A 16,037-nucleotide genomic window follows, 5' to 3' on the forward strand; every position below is an offset into this window, starting at 1 on the left:
ATATTTGATAGACGTACCGCATGTCATTTTCCTCCATTCGCCTTCGAAGGGTTCGAACTGATACGCCGAATATTTTTGCAACAGCTGGTACTGATAATCCAAGGCTGAGATAGCGAATTATACCGCTGAGTGGGACAGGTATTTTCTGAGGTCCTCCTGCTCTCGGTTGGACTGCTGGAGCACAGAGTTGTTCCAGAATGTTCCTCAGTGCATTTTTGAAGGTTTCTGGAAAGTCTTCGCCGCGAAGTGTGAGAACATGGCCTGTGTTCTCTAAAATCCACTCCAGTTTGAAAATCACATAGTCGTCTGTAACTGACCCAGCCTCAATTTGTTCAATTAAAGTGTTTATTTGCTCTTTTATCCTGTCACGAAAAGACATTTATTCAGCTTTCAAGTACAACTACGAGCGATTGCTTCTGACTGATGTCTAAGCCCCGCCCCAAATTTGAGGGAGCACTCCTATTGGACAGTTATTAAATTTACATGTGGCACGATTACAGCGCTTGCCTAGACGGAATGCAATCCTATGCATTGTGATTTGCTTTTGCACATTCGCAGCGCCACACAGTGGAATACAATGCCGTTCGTTAGATTGCATTTTAAGGTGGCTTGTGACACTAATTCTGCGTTTCTTTCTTTAAATACAAATCCACACACACTGGAGCTATTGATTTTCATTGTGGCATGTTTTCATCACATCAGTGTTTAAAAGCAATCTCGTAAGTATTACATTTAAAGGAGGAGTTCATGTTTAAAGTACCTTATGGTGAAAAGTAATACCGCTGTGCCTTGATTACATTTCAAGGTGTATTTCATTAAATTCTGGCACTAATTCAGCGTTTGGTTTTGAAAATGCAAATAAGTGCGTATTGTTTTTCAATAAAGAGATCAAGTGCAATGAAATGTAATGTAAAAGTAGTTTTGCATTTCATTTTGGCACTTATTCTGCATATTAGTGAGGAAAAGCAATGCATTTTGTTGATTGTTTTTACATTTTTCCACCCTAGTGTTTGCTTTTCAATTTGGCACTAATTCCTCTCCATACACATGCACTAACAAGTGGAAAACAAATGGTGTGGTTTGGTATCCGTTCCATACAAGTGTGGTCAAAGTGGACTTTGATCTTGAAGTTTTCTCTTTCTGAAAGTAGTAGATGCCTGTGTGACTGTCCAGTTAACCACTGCAGCACACGTGGGACAGAAAGCGCATCAGCAGCATCATCTTCAGTTGTTCCATCTATGCAAATTCAAAATGAGACACTGTCAAAATAGCTGAATACAACAGGCCACACAAAAAAAAATAATTACTTTGCAAAATCCAGGCTACAAAATTAAATAAGATCTTGCTCACAGTAACTGGAAGAAATATGTATACAGTTACAAATGGAAACTATCAGCAAATCAATACACAAGTTTTGCAGTAAACAAAAAGTTTATTTTCTGTCCTATGGCCACATGTTGGCATTTTCTCAGTCAGATTTATGAGGTGGAGTCACCTGAAACGGCTTTCAGTTAACAGCTGTGCTGAACTAATCAAGAGTTAATTACTTGAATGTCTTGCCTCTTAAAGTGTTTGAGAGCATCAGTTGTAAAGAGGTAGAGTTGGTATACAGTAAATAGCTCTATTTGAGTAATGTTCTAATCCATATTACGGAAAGAACTACTCACCTAAGTAAAGAAAAACAACACTACCGTATTACTTTAAGAATTGAAGGTCAGGAATTTTAAGAACTTTGAAAGTATCCTTAAGTGCAGTCGCAAACACCATTAAAAATGTTATGATGAAACTGGCTCATCAGGACTGCTCCAGGAGGGGAAACCAAGAGTTTTCTCTGTTGTGCAGGTTAAGTTCATCAGAGTTACCAGCCTCAGAAATCGCAAGTTAACAGCTCCCCAGATAAGAACAACAAAAAAAGCCCTAAAACATATTTTGCTTTGTTTAATACTTTTAAAGTTACTACTTAATTCTCTGTGTTGCTTCATAGTGTGGATCACTTCAGTATTTATTTACAAATGTACATAGTTCATATTTTAAGGCCTGCTAAGGACCAGATGTTTATAATGTTCTGATGCATGAAATTTAATTTAAAAAGGTGTCTTTTTTCCTTATGCCTTCAAGTACTGTCTTCAACAGCCTTACCCTCAAGCTCTTGCAGGAAATCCTGAAAGTTATTTAGAATTTGTGTCTCTCTTGCATGCTTCTGTGAACCGCTTTCGCTCATAGTTGGGGCCAAATTCGACACAATGTAGTTAGAGTCCACCTGAGAAACACATCAAGAAAAAAATAGAAAATAATTGTCCAAAATAATAACAAACTAATTTTTACCCCTAATTCAAGAGATCACGGTAGATTACCTTATCATCATCACCAGCTACAAAGAAGCCACGGCAAAGCTCTCTGTTCCTTTCCATCACCCCAATAAAGCCATAGAGTTGTAGTCCTTCCCGAAGTTGCCTAAGCATGGTTGTTCGTCTTACAGCCGAGTGCAGGAGAATTGCTCTTCATCAAATTAAAACAAAAATATACATCATGCACAGGGTCCCTATATAAATGGCAAGTAAACTCTAGAGCAAGTTACATATGAAAGTTATAAAAACAACTGATTTTTTTTACCTACATTACATTTACTTTTGTAACATTAGATAGATACTTTATTTATCTCAAAGGAAATTTACATTACATTACTTTAATAATTTAATACAAGTTTCTGATCCCAAACCACAATTTAAAAGTTCATTGAATTTCATTAAAAACATTAATATGGCACAATAAAAACTATAAGCTACTTTTAACTGTATTCACAAAATTCATACCTTGTTATACTGTCTCTGCTGCCCTCGTTTATAGGTCCAGTGTAGCCACAGTTGAGAATTTGTTCTGTGCATGATGACAAGTCTGATGTTTCTTCAACCTGAACAAAATTATGACCATAATTAATGACCAATAATCAAAGCCCAAATCAAAGTTTAAGGGACAGAGTCACATGCAGATGTAGTAATTAATACACCATAAATTAACCGAACCACAACCAGAACAAAGCAGACATGCTATGCTGAGGCAAAACAGTGAAACACACCATCTTGATGAGTGATGAGAGCTCCAGGTCATGTATATGGTCTCTGGAAACATTTTCTAGGTTTCCAGTCAAAAGGAAATTGTAGCACCATTCTTGTAAAAACTTTGGTGCTGGGCCACCCTGTGCGAGGCTTACTGCAAATATTTCCCCAGCAACTCTGGAATGACAGCAAAAAAACAATACAATCTATGTGTGCATGTAGTACAGATTAAAATGGTAATTACCGGGGTCAAACTTTTCAGTTATCAGTGTTTTTGTGGTATTCTTATAATGTACTGAAGAGTACATACTGTTGAATTGATACTGAAACACAAACTAAATTTACTTTACACTGAATGACATGTTTGAAAATTTGTGTCTAAAACTGCATGTGTTTATGCAAAACTTTCAGGACTAAAAAGTGTAGTGTCTTGCATGGCTGTGTTCGAGAGACTACTGTTAACGGGCAATAATCAAAAACAGTTTTAATGATTACAGTAATACTACAGTCATGAATTTGACCAGGATCTGCAGCATGCATAATCATGTAACTGAAAGGCTATTAAGTGAGAAACGCACCGAAAGAGGCCATTGTCCAGGTCATTTAGAGAGTACTTGGGCATTTTTCCCTTGCCATCCTCTCCCTCAAACAGACGCATTTCTATGCCGGCAATCATCTCTAAGAAAATGATAGAATTAAAATATATCAAATAATGATATTGCTACAACGTATTTGATGACAAACACTGAGGAAACTTTTTACATTTATCTGTGAGGAATGACAAACGTAATTATCCTGACCTGTCAGAAATTCTTTCCGCAAAGCACCACTGTCAACCCCAGGTTCTCCTATGAATGTCACCTTCAAGGGGTTGACTGGCGAGCTGTACTTCTGGCGCTGCCACAGCATCAGACCACGTTCCAGTAGATTCATTCTAGACACACAGATGGCGAACTCTTTGCTGGGGTCAACCTGAGTTGCCAGCCATCGCAGGACATCCTCCTCACTGTTAAAATTATTACATTTATCATAAGTGAAATAATGAATGCATATAAAAAAAAACAGACAACAGGAAAAGCACTTCATTCCAGATAACATAGATATAAATATATGAACAAATGTACCTTAAAAATGTATTTTGTGGTTCCTTCAATTCAGTAGGACTGCCATCCAGAAAAGGCACAGGACTGGGGAGAGAAAAAAAAAAACAAAAAAAACATTAACATGCACATTAAAAGACTGTCAATGACTCATTTAAAAGCAAGTGATTATATTAATGTTATTTAAAATTGTTAATTTTAAATTAAAATCTATACATAAATTACATTTATTTAAATTGTATTGATAGTCAGCAGATTTTTGCTTGATCAATTAAACAAATTAACACTGACCATGATGCCATTATAGATTTTGCCAAAAAAAGATAATAAAAATCCAAAATATAAAGCGTAAAACATAAGACTTTGTTGGCTGTGAATTTAATTTGTCTCAACAATTCATTTACCCTCCACTTATATGCATCTGCATTTATGTACAATTAACCAACACTGACAATTGATAAATAGATGGATTCTCTATAATGCTGCACATGAAGCAAAATATGTTTTAATCCACCTCCATCCCAACATATCATAACACTTAAAATGCACAATGATACCTGTCCATGTTCCTCTCCCAGTCCCCACAGACACTGGCATGTAGTTCAAGATCTTCTGCTGGATAGTGTTTCTGGCATATGGGGCAGGAATTATCTGATGGCTAAAACAAAAAGACAGAATTAATTATAGAATACGGAAAACATTCTAAATAAGCTTTGTTTAGTGTTTAGACCCTATAGGAAAAGGAACTTACATTCTTTTCAGAAGTGGGCACCTCAGTTATCTAAACAAACACAAGAACATTTTTTTATGTAACTTTCCATTTCCATAGAGTTATTCACATGCAACATTAACATTATTATATACACTTTTTACCTCTGGTTCACAATCTGAAAGTGTGTCATATTCCAAATCAAATCAAATCAAATCAAATTTATTTGTATAGCGCTTTTTACAACAGGTGTTGGCACAAAGCAGCTTTACAGAAACATGATTACAGGACAAAGAATCAGGCAAAACATTAAACATAGAATATACATAATACAGAACCCCCAGTGAGCGCGGAGGCAAGGAAAAACTCCCTCAGAGCTGCAGGAGGAGGAAGAAACCTTGGGAGGACCAAGACTCACATTAAAGGGGGGACCATCCTACCACTGGTCAAACGGCTTTTAAATAGAAATTTAAAAAGTCTTTTATACATCTATATAGGTTTTATGTACTCAGGAGTGTAATAGCGCCACTAATGGCTTGGATGTAATCTGTAGTGGAGAGTAAGATGGTCGATGAGCAGCTGATCTGTGGTGGTGGTGGAGAAGAGCTGACTTCAGAAACTTCCTTCAGTCTGGCCGGACAGGAGACGCGAGAGCCTGAGGGTCCAACATCGGTATCGGGTCAGACAGGTGGGCAGTCAGTAACTCGGAGGAAAGCAGAGAGATGGAATTAGTTTTTACTGGATTTATGCAAAACTGAGAATATTAAAACATTATCAGAGTGTGGCAAATGACTCCGGCAGAACTGAATAAAACAGCCTAACTAAAGGCAGAGAGCCAGAAGGTAACATAGACATGGAGGCACCCTGAAACACCAGCATCCACCCACTCCACCGTCCACAAACCTGAGTGACCGTGTGCAGTGGGAGAACAACAGCACCAGCATCTCAGTTTACCACAATTTCCTCTGTCCATGAACCCCTGAATCTGCAGCCTTATCTAAAGGGAAAAACATTAATTACCAAAAGCTAAACTAAACAAGTAAGTTTTCAGTCTAGACTTAAAGATTGAGACTGTGTCTGAGTCCCGAACATATTCGGGGAGATTATTCCAGAGTTGAGGCGCTTTATAAGAGAAAGCTCTTCCTCCTGCAGAGCTCCTCTGAATTTTAGGCACTACTAATAAACCAGCACCCTGTGATCTAAGTAATCGCGGTGGTTCATAACAGGAGATGAGGTCTTGTAAATACTCAGGAGCGAGTCCGTGTAGGGCTTTATACGTTAACAGGAGAATTTTATAGTCTATGCGGAATTTGACTGGAAGCCAGTGCAGTGCTGATAGTACTGGACTAATATGGTCAAATTTTCTAGTTTTAGTAAGGACCCTGGCTGCAGCATTTTGAACTAGCTGAAGTTTATTTAAGTTACTGCCGGAACATCCAGACAGTAGCGCATTACAATAATCTAGCCTTGAGGTAATAAAGGCATGTACTAATTTTTCTGCGTCATGCAGTGATAGGGCATTTCTTAGCTTGGCAATATTACGGAGGTGTAGAAAAGCTGTTCTAGTAACATTAGATATGTGTTTATCGAATGCTAGATCTGAATCTATGATAACTCCAAGGTTTTTAGCTGCTGAACCAGGTGTGACGGAGAAGTCGGATAGATTTAGCATTAAGTCTGATAATTTATTTCTAGCAGCTTTGGGGCCTAATAGGAGAACTTCTGTTTTATCACTATTTAATAGGAGGAAGTTGTGCGACATCCATGATTTTACATCTTCTACACAATCCTCGATTTTCTTTAATCTCACTCTGTCATCAGGTTTGGCTGATATGAAGAGCTGCGTGTCATCCGCATAACAATGAAAATTCACATTGTGTTTTCTAATAACTTTGCCCAGTGGGAGCATATATAATGTAAATAATAACGGTCCTAATATAGAGCCTTGTGGAATTCCATATCTTACCTTGGTATAACTGGAAGACATATCATTTATCCTCACAAACTGATAGCGATCGGTTAAGTACGATTTAAACCATGCTAAGGCAGTTCCGGTTACACCGACCATGTTCTCTAATCTTTCTAAAAGGATAGTATGATCTATTGTATCAAAGGCTGCGCTCAGATCGAGAAGTACGAGTAAGGAAACACAGCCTTGGTCGGCGGCTATAAGTAGATCGTTTGTTATTCTAACTAAAGCTGTCTCAGTGCTATGATAAGGCCTAAATCCAGATTGAAATTTTTCATAGATCTGGTTTCTTTGCAGGTAAGAGCAAAGTTGTTGGGCTACAGCTTTTTCTAAAATCTTAGAAATAAAGGGTAAGTTTGAAATAGGTCTATAGTTAGACAGTACACTAGGATCAAGATTTGGTTTCTTGATCAGAGGTTTAATTACAGCAGTTTTAAAGGCTTTGGGTACATGGCCCAGGGCGAGCGATGAGTTTACTATCATTAACAGAGGTTTAATTATATCTGGCAGTACCTGTTTTAGTAATTTTGTGGGGACTGCATCAAGTGTGCAGGTTGTGCTGTTTGAAGAGGAGATCATTTTCTCTAGTTCTAGCTGTGGAAGTGGGTTAAAGACTTCCAACCTAACTTCAGTAACAGGGTTTTGTTCTAGATCAGCCAGACCAGATGACAGAGAGGATGTAATATTTATCTGTTTAATTTTATCCCGAATGTTTTCAATTTTACTATTGAAGAAGTCCATAAAATCGTTGCTGGTGTAAATGGCTGGAATCTGAGGTTCAGTACCTGCCTGGTTTTTAGTTAATTTGGAAATAACACTAAAGAGAACTCTAGGATTATTTTTATTTATCTCGATCTGTGAGGCCAGATATGCTGAGCGGGCTTTATTAAGTTCTTTTCTATATTTAACAAGACTGTCTTTCCACGCAGAGTGAAACACTTCCAGTTTAGTTGATCGATATTTACGCTCTAAATTTCGTACTAACTGCTTTAAGGTACGAGTTTGATCATTGTACCACGGTGCGAGCTTTCCAGTGCTTTACACTGCTTCACATGGAGTGCAAGGAGCTGCAAAGGCAAAATTTTAAGACACATTTTGCATTCAGCCTTTGGCATGCGTGAAAATTCCTGAGAATCACAGGGAAGAGGCCGTAAATCAAATTCCTCTTGTAATGGGACAATGTACAGCATGGTTTTCCCCCCTCCAGAGGCACTTTTAATTATGCTTCCTGTGTAACCCTCAGATTCAGGAGGTACTACAGATAGAGGTCGTTTTCCATTTCCACCTGTTGATAAATTGCAAGAAATACAGGAAATGTTTTAATTAGAACTATTAACCTATAATTCTATTACAATATGCAAAAAGCAAACAAACAAAAAACATTTACCAGCTGCTTTGTACAACAGCCACCCTCCAGTGATTTTTTCCATTTTTGGATATGTCATTTTAAACAAGTCAGAGACCTAAAATTAATAATAAAAAAAAAAATGTAAACAATTTCCTACATTTTTGGGAGAGTTGTTTGTGAGTTGTTTGTTAAGAGGGAAAGTCTGAAAAATAAAGACAAATCACCTCTGAATGAATCATGTCTTTAGGCATGAAAAGGGTTCTTTTCCCCATCCCAGCCTGCATGTGCTCCAGGTCCTGAACCGGTGAGGGTGTTGTCTCACAGCTTTTGTGAACAAGGAAAACTGTAAAATTAAATGGCTTCCATTCTTTGGCCACCTTTGATGGTTTATTCAAGCTTACTGCACATCGCTTTGACCCCCGTCTAAAAAATCCAGGAAAACACCTAAAATAAATAAATAGTACTTATTTTACTAATAACATCAAACAAGTTGTGTATAGCGTGTTACAATAATAAACAATAATTATACATACGTTTATAATTACTTAAAGTTCAATGGTCAATGGGGTTATATGTGTTCAAAATTGAAAGTATGTTCTGTACAGATGCTGCAGCAGCCTCAGTAACAGGTGTAGAACCTTGCTGCAAAGTCAAGATGAATAAGTTTAGCAGAACATTACATTTTATGTGTATATACACTAGTGTCATCAACAACTTAGCAGTGCCACAAGTTGATGCCACCATGCTACACTGCACTCAAAGTAATTCATGATAAAGGAGGCTTGTATTTATATATAAAAACTTAAGTACATTTCTGTATTTTACATCCCAAAACATTACTTCACATGTTAAATTAAATTGAGTTTCTTGTTGTGAAAAATTACGTTATGTACAAAAATAAATTTACTCAATTCTGAACAGTGTTTGTAGCTGCACAAGTTCGCCAGTATCCTTAAAATTATATACAATCATCTAATTCTCAGCAGATAACTAGATAGTTAGTTGTTTCTTGAATGGTGCAGTAGTTTCGTAGGCTGCTGCCACATTTAAGGCAGAATGGAAGAATGAAATGATAAAACTGTTATTATAAAATATGTTTCAGAATCAGTAAACCAATTAAGAGTGTTATGGTCTTTCTGCATTTAATGCATTTGTTACATAAAAAAAAAAAAAAAAGTAATGTACTGTGCTACTAAAACCATGGCTCAGAAACACTATTCGAGGGATAAGGAAACTTATCAAGAACTTTTTTTGGCACCATTATCCAACTTTGCATTGTCTAAGTAGCTAACCAACTGCAATTGAAATTTAGTATATTGGACAAACCAATGCCGCAAAGAACACCATTCAAGTATTACACAGTGAATTCATGAGTGTTAATTTTTTATAACAGACATACCTGGGACTGCATGGTAGTCTCGGGTCCTACTCAGATCTCCCAGTTGTTCTATAGAGAGAAGATGATAGCAGTTAAGATATTAATGCAACGCATTAAGCAACATCTCGCTCAGCCTCCACAGGGATCTTGTAGCATTTTAAAAGTCAAATTTAATGCTTTTTAAGACCTCAATAAATATAATTTAAGACCCCAACATGTAGTCATCATTTCTATTAAAGAAAATAATTTAGTTTCAATTTATTTTTGTGCCATTGTGATGCAGAACAGATTCAACATAAAATGTAATTTGTGTACGCTCATTTACTGCTTCCTGGACATATGGAAAAAAAGAGAAATGATAAATTAAATTGTAGTGACGATGTTTATAATACCAATCCTACCACTAACACCACTGCTGCTGCTGTTACTACTACTACTACTACTGATAATACTACTACTAATAATTATAATAATATTAATAATATTATTATTATTATTATTATTATTATTGATAATATTATATTCTCTATAAATTATTTTCAATGTCCATTCATCATTATCTGATTTGGCTAACCTTACATCTTTAAAAGTGGTGCCTGATAATAAAAAAAACCCACAAAAACAAAACTAGTGTACAGATTCTCCAACTGAACCGTTCCAGAACCGCAGTTGCAAAATGCAGACTAAAATTATTTATTAATTATAATATTATATATAATAATATTATTATATTATAATATGATATATATAATATTATAATATTATTTATTTAGACCAGGGGTCTCAAACTCATTTTTGCCAAGGGCCACATTGGCATATTGGCTGTCCTCTGAGGGCCAGATGTAACTTATAAATATAAGAAAATGTAACCAGATGTAATATAAAATGAATGTAATTACTCCTTAATGTTAAATAACTCTCAATATACTATTTATTCAATCAAATATTACAGTTGCATGGAAAAATGTTTGCTTGTTGCTCTATTAACATAAATCCTTTTAATTTGTCATGTTATGAAATCCAAAAACTCCATCAATCAAGAACCAAACTATTCAAGTGAATAGAAATTACATCAAGTACAAGTTATATTAACTTTGATCAAAACGTTTGATACTGAAATAAGGCTTTATAAATATAAAATCAAAAATTGTGAGCTGTGACAGATTTAGCATTTCCTCAGATTTAGCAGTTCCTCATCCAACCACTAGTCGGAGCTGCAGCAGCAGCACCACAAGCCCGCAGTCTTTACTGAATCAGAGCTGCAGCCCAGCCACGGGCTACAGGACTCAGCTGAGCCAGTCTGGAGCGTTTTTAAAATTTTTAAGTTCTTCTGTGTATGAAATAAAATAACCCCACTAACCGGATAATACAGCTCTCTACAGTTCATCTTTCAGCCCAAGCAGCTAACAGCAGCAGTTTAGAGCAGCGTCACGGAGTTACTGCTGGGATTACATTATAAACAGGTCAGTTAGCGCGCTGCTAACCTCAGGATGTTTATAACTACGGAGTTTAGTGGACACACCACGGCTGCAAGGTTAGACTGTTGAAGGCTACTGGAGACTATTAAAGCAGGCAACGCAGCGTAAGCAAAAAAACAAAAACCACACACACACACCAAAATACAAGTTAAGATAAAATATGAAAACGAACATAATAAAGCATAAATAATTAAATTGGATTGCGGGCCAGATGTATGTTTATTTTGTTAACCCGTGAGGGGCCGTATGAAACCGCGTCGCGGGCCGGTACTTTGAGACCCCTGATTTAGACCTTCCAGGTAGCTAGCTCGCCGCTATTGTATGTTAGCATGTTAGCTAGCCCACTGCTAAAGTTAGCTAGCTCTCCCCTAACCTCAGCTCTCTCCCCGGCAGCTTAACTAACTCCCCGGTAAGGTCAGTAAGTTAGCTAGCTCTAACCTCAGCTCTCTCCCCGGCAGCTTAGCTAACTCCCCGGTAAGGTCAGTAAGTTAGCTAGCCCTAACCTCAGCGCTCTCCCCGGCAGCTTAGCTAACTCCCCGGTAAGGTCAGTAAGTTAGCTAGCTCTCCCCTAACCTCAGCTCTCTCCCCGGCAGCTTAGCTAACTCCCCGGTAAGGTCAGTAAGTTAGCTAGCTCTCCCCTAACCTCAGCTCTCTCCCCGGCAGCTTAGCTAACTCCCCGGTAAGGTCAGTAAGTTAGCTAGCTTTAGCAATCGTGTTAACAATGCAGGTATCCGGCTGTAGATAAGTTCAAACAAAAACATATGTAGCCGAGCTCCTATTTACTTCAGACTTAACAGAAAAATGCCAGTACAGCACAGAGAACAGTATAAAGCCAATACTTACACGTTTTTATCGATCTGTTGTGCTCTGATGTCCGCCTCCGCCGCTGCTGCCGCCGCCGGTCAGAGCGTCCCCCACACTGAAAATTGCGCGCCCGTTTTACAGAACAACTTCCGGAGCACAGAGCTGCCGCTCAATACCCAATTAGCCAATGGGGACAGCCCCTAGAAAACCCCGCCCACGCGAAACGTTTGTGCCAGAATCGCAAACAAAAAGTCAGGCAGCGCAAAGGAGAGAACTGGAAGCGTAACTGCAAAACTGAATCTGAGAGCAAAAACCTGATCAGCGAGATACAATCCGAGAGACCCGTAAGCAAATAATTGTTTTGCAAGTAATAATTTTTTTCTTTTGAGATGAATTTTTTTGCTTCAGTAAGGTTTACTTTCTTACAGATACTAAGTTTTACTTTTGAGATGACATTTTTTTTGCTTCATTGTGTTTTATTCTCATATATATTCTCGTTTTTGATTTACGATTTAAAAAGTTTTGTTTGATAATTTTGGCACAAATCTGATTCCATACAGAACTGCCTCATTCTTTTCTAATGTCATGCGTTAGTTTGTTCGTTATTGACTAAGACTGATCGCTATCAGGATACGCACACAAGTACAGTCCTTTCCTGTATGTTTATACTGATATGCTTGTCTTTTAGTGTGACTACTGCATACTGATGGTTAGATGCAAATGATTTAAGATGTTTTTGATTCATCCATAATTTATAAAAGTTTCTTAATCAGAAACAATAACCATTTTTGTAATTTCTTCAGTTTCTTTTTTGTTCTAAAAGAAAAATTATGAGTTTGTAACAAATTCATATAAATATTATTTGCTTGCTTCTGTAGAGGATTTGTCAAATATCTGTTGCTACTGTGGTGAGGAGGACCCAAGTGATCCAGTGTTGGCACCTGAATGGGTAATGCAGAATAATCATTTTAAAAGTATTACAACAAGGGTGTCCCTTTTTTCAAAAAGGCTGCAGGTTTTCTTTCTAAATAAGCAGAAACACACCTGATTTATCATGTTTATTTAGATATTATTTACTCTTTAAACAACTGGTAAGACATTCTCTTGCTTGATTGAAATGGAAATCTGTTTCATCAGATTGCCTGCGATGGATGTAACCGATGGTTCCACCAGTCATGTGCCAGGAACCCACCAGCAGAGGAAGAGTTTTATTGTTCATCATGTTCAGCAGTGTAGACATACATTTTGAAATACTTGATATATTTGATATACTTTGATATACCAATGTCCACTCTATTATACGCTCCTACCTAGCTGCTCCACCCACTGTCTGCTCTATTACACACTCCTACCTAGCTTCTCCACCTACTGTTCACTGCTCAACAGGGCACTGTTAGCTGGAAATTTCTGGAGAGTGGAACATTCTCAGTTCAGCAAAAACACTGAGGTGTTTAAGAACACCAGCAGAACTGTTGTATGTGATCCACTCGTACCAGCACAACACTTTCTAAACATTTCATATTATGTTACATTATGAGTTTAATGTTATATGTAACTACACATAATATATATTTGTCCTAATAGTTTCATGTGTATAAAGTTTTAAGTATTGATTTGTTCATTAAACAATTTATCACTGACTTGATTTTCCTTTTCTGTTTTGTAGCTTGACGGGTATTGCAGTGATGTGCTGTTGGCATTAGTAATATTAATTACAAAGGCCCAGTTAATACAGTAAATAGAGGGAAACATCTTTATTACAAACCAGAAAAAAAACTTTTTTTATTTGAAAACATAAAACTGGTCATTTATAATTTTGTACCATGACATTGATCACAATTTAAAATTTCAACACATTGAAGTCACTACTGTACCCATGATCCTCTCCATCTGTAATAAACAGAGGGGGAACCACTTTTCTTAGGTTCTAGTTAAATATGTTCCCCCTGTGTTCTCAAAGATAAAGAGGTATAGAGAGATTAAAAGTTACTGGATAAAATAGTAATAGAGACACAGTTTATCAGCATCATTACTGTACCCATGATCCTCTCCAGCTTTAATAAACAAAGGGGGAACCACTTTTCTTATGTTCTGGAGAAATATGTTCCCCTCTATGTTCTCAGAGATAAAGAGGTATAGAGAGATTAAAAGTTACTGGATAAAATAGTAATAGATACACAGCTTATCAGCATCATTACTGTACCCATAATCCTCTCCAGTTGTAATAAACAGAGGGGGAACCCTTTTTCTTAGGTTCTGGATAAATATGTCCCCCCCTGTGTTCTCAGAGATAAAGAGGTATAGAGAGATTAAAAGTTACTGGATAAAATAGTAATAGAGACACAGTTTATCAGCATCATTACTGTACCCATGATCCTCTCCAGCTGTAATAAACAGAGGGGGAACCACTTTTCTTATGTTCTGGAGAAATATGTTCCCCTCTATGTTCTCAGAGATAAAGAGGTATAGAGAGAGAATAAAAGTTACTGGGTGAAATAGTAATACACACAGTTTATCAGCATAAATACTGTACCCATAATCCTCTCCTGCTGTAATAAACAGAGGGGGAACCACTTTTCTTAGGTTCTGGAGAAATATGTTCCCCTCTATGTTCTCAGAGATAAAGAGGTATAGAGAGAGAATGAAAGCGCAGCGTAAGTTCTACTATAGACTCCAATGCTACGTCACCTAATTACCTATCCAATCAGATTTTCTCTTCTGCTTTAAATAACGATCACTCATTCAGTACCTTGCTGCATTTCAGACGCTATTGGTCGCTCTTCCGGCTGTTCTCTGTACCCGCAGCTATGTCTCATTCAGGTGTCTTGCCGTCACGGTGTCCGATTCGGATGCTGAGCTCGTGGCTCCTTCCCCTCCCTCCTCTTCTCGTAGGAGTTCGCGCCTGCTTGTGCGCAATTCTCCTTGGGCTGCCTGGACGTCCGAGCAGGTGCTCGCTTTGTTAGCGGCTAAGAGCATCCCTGTCGCCGACGGTTTGTCCCGTGATGACCTCCTCCTCCTGGCCGTGTCTGTCCTCGGGTGCCCTCCTTCTCCGGATGCCTGCGCCGCTCCCCAGGTCCCGCCCACGAAGGCCGGCGGTAAGCGGAAGGCGAGGTCTGCCTGCCCTCGCGCCGCGAAGTCGGCTGGCCTGCCGGCTGCGCCCCCTTCTCCTCCTCCTCCTCCCGTTCTGCCCCCTCCGCAACCTCTGCCCTCGGCCGATCTTGAGCCCCAGCTGATCCCGGTCCTTCAGGCTCTTGCTGCCTCAGTGCGTGGCATAGACTCTCGTCTGCTTGCGATGGAGGAGCGTTGTGGATCTGCTTCCGGGTTGCTTCTCCCTGCTGCTCTGGATCATCCGGGCCCTTCCACCTCCGCGGCGCCTCCCCTGGCCTCTGCTGCTACTGCAATGCCTGGTGCGCTGGCACTGCCTGGAGCGTTTCTCTCTGGACCTTCTGCTGCCGCACTGTCTGGCGCGCTCCTGCCCGGATCTTCTGCCGTCGCGCTGCCCGGCGCGCTCCTGCCCGGACCTTCTGCTGTTTCTCCGCTCGATTGTGCGCCTCTACCTGGCTCATCTGCTGCTGCGCTGCCCGGTGCGCTTCTGCCTGGATATTTCGCTGGCGTGCTGCCTGGTGTGCTCCCCCCCCGGATCTTCTGCTGCGGCTTCGGCTGGTGCGCTCCTGCCCGAGCCCTCGTTTGCCCCGGCCTCTGCCTCCTTCACCCTGGCTACTGCTGTGCCGGCCCCTGCTTTGGGTAGGCCGTTTGTTTCCCCCGCTGCTGCTCTGGTTTCCCCGCGCTTGCGCGCAGACATACTGCAAGGTAAGGACATTAATTTGGCTTCGTTGTTGCTCCCTCCTCCTGCCTTCGACCGTCAGATGATTAACTGCGGGGATGTTTCGGTTTTCCTCCGCACGTCTGATCGCAGGCTCCAGAGAAAACTGTCCTTCTGGGATTTCGTTATTGCCTTCGGTGTCTTTCGGGACATTTTGTGCAGCGCTTTCCCTTCCCGTCGCCTTGAACTGGATCTATATCTAGCTATGATGGCCGATTTTAGTCAAAGGTACGGGGGTACTCTCTTTTACGAGTATCATAAGGCTTTTTCAGCTAAATCCGCTTCTTTTATCGCGCTCTATAATGCCCGGCTGGACTGGTCGGTTGTGGATACTGAGCTGCTGGTCCGCCACTTTGACGACCACCGTACCCT

At 39.3% G+C, this 16,037-nt stretch overlaps 1 protein-coding gene and 2 long non-coding RNA genes across 4 annotated transcripts; all 3 read right to left on the minus strand.

The window, feature by feature from the left end:
* Positions 1–13: 13 nt before the first annotated feature.
* Positions 14–5,029, minus strand: LOC125795237 (uncharacterized). Of its 2 annotated transcripts, XM_049473739.1 has the most exons (10): positions 4,908–5,029; positions 4,714–4,814; positions 4,181–4,243; positions 3,857–4,062; positions 3,635–3,734; positions 3,077–3,233; positions 2,814–2,911; positions 2,355–2,499; positions 2,140–2,260; positions 15–1,236 (listed from the first exon to the last, which is right to left on the minus strand). In XM_049473739.1, exons 2-10 carry the CDS (start codon positions 4,719–4,721, stop codon positions 1,004–1,006), a joined length of 1,131 nt encoding a protein of 376 aa, XP_049329696.1. In that variant the 5' UTR covers positions 4,722–4,814; positions 4,908–5,029; the 3' UTR covers positions 15–1,003. The 2 variants fall into 2 exon arrangements, with proteins under 2 accessions (XP_049329697.1, XP_049329696.1); XM_049473740.1 differs by lacking the exon at positions 4,908–5,029 and having other exon boundaries at positions 14–1,236; positions 4,714–4,808.
* Positions 5,030–7,868: 2,839 nt separating this feature from the next.
* LOC125795245 (uncharacterized) lies at positions 7,869–8,484 on the minus strand. Its single transcript, XR_007434250.1, has 3 exons — positions 8,407–8,484; positions 8,222–8,297; positions 7,869–8,119 (listed from the first exon to the last, which is right to left on the minus strand). It is a non-coding gene; the product is annotated as an uncharacterized LOC125795245 (long non-coding RNA).
* Positions 8,485–10,741: 2,257 nt separating this feature from the next.
* LOC125795246 (uncharacterized) lies at positions 10,742–11,725 on the minus strand. Its single transcript, XR_007434251.1, has 2 exons — positions 11,612–11,725; positions 10,742–11,411 (listed from the first exon to the last, which is right to left on the minus strand). It is a non-coding gene; the product is annotated as an uncharacterized LOC125795246 (long non-coding RNA).
* Between the last annotated feature and the right edge of the window lie 4,312 nt (positions 11,726–16,037).

Source organism: Astyanax mexicanus, unplaced genomic scaffold (genome assembly GCF_023375975.1).
Source record: "Astyanax mexicanus isolate ESR-SI-001 unplaced genomic scaffold, AstMex3_surface scaffold_45, whole genome shotgun sequence".
In the NCBI taxonomy this organism is placed as follows: domain Eukaryota; kingdom Metazoa; phylum Chordata; class Actinopteri; order Characiformes; family Acestrorhamphidae; genus Astyanax; species Astyanax mexicanus.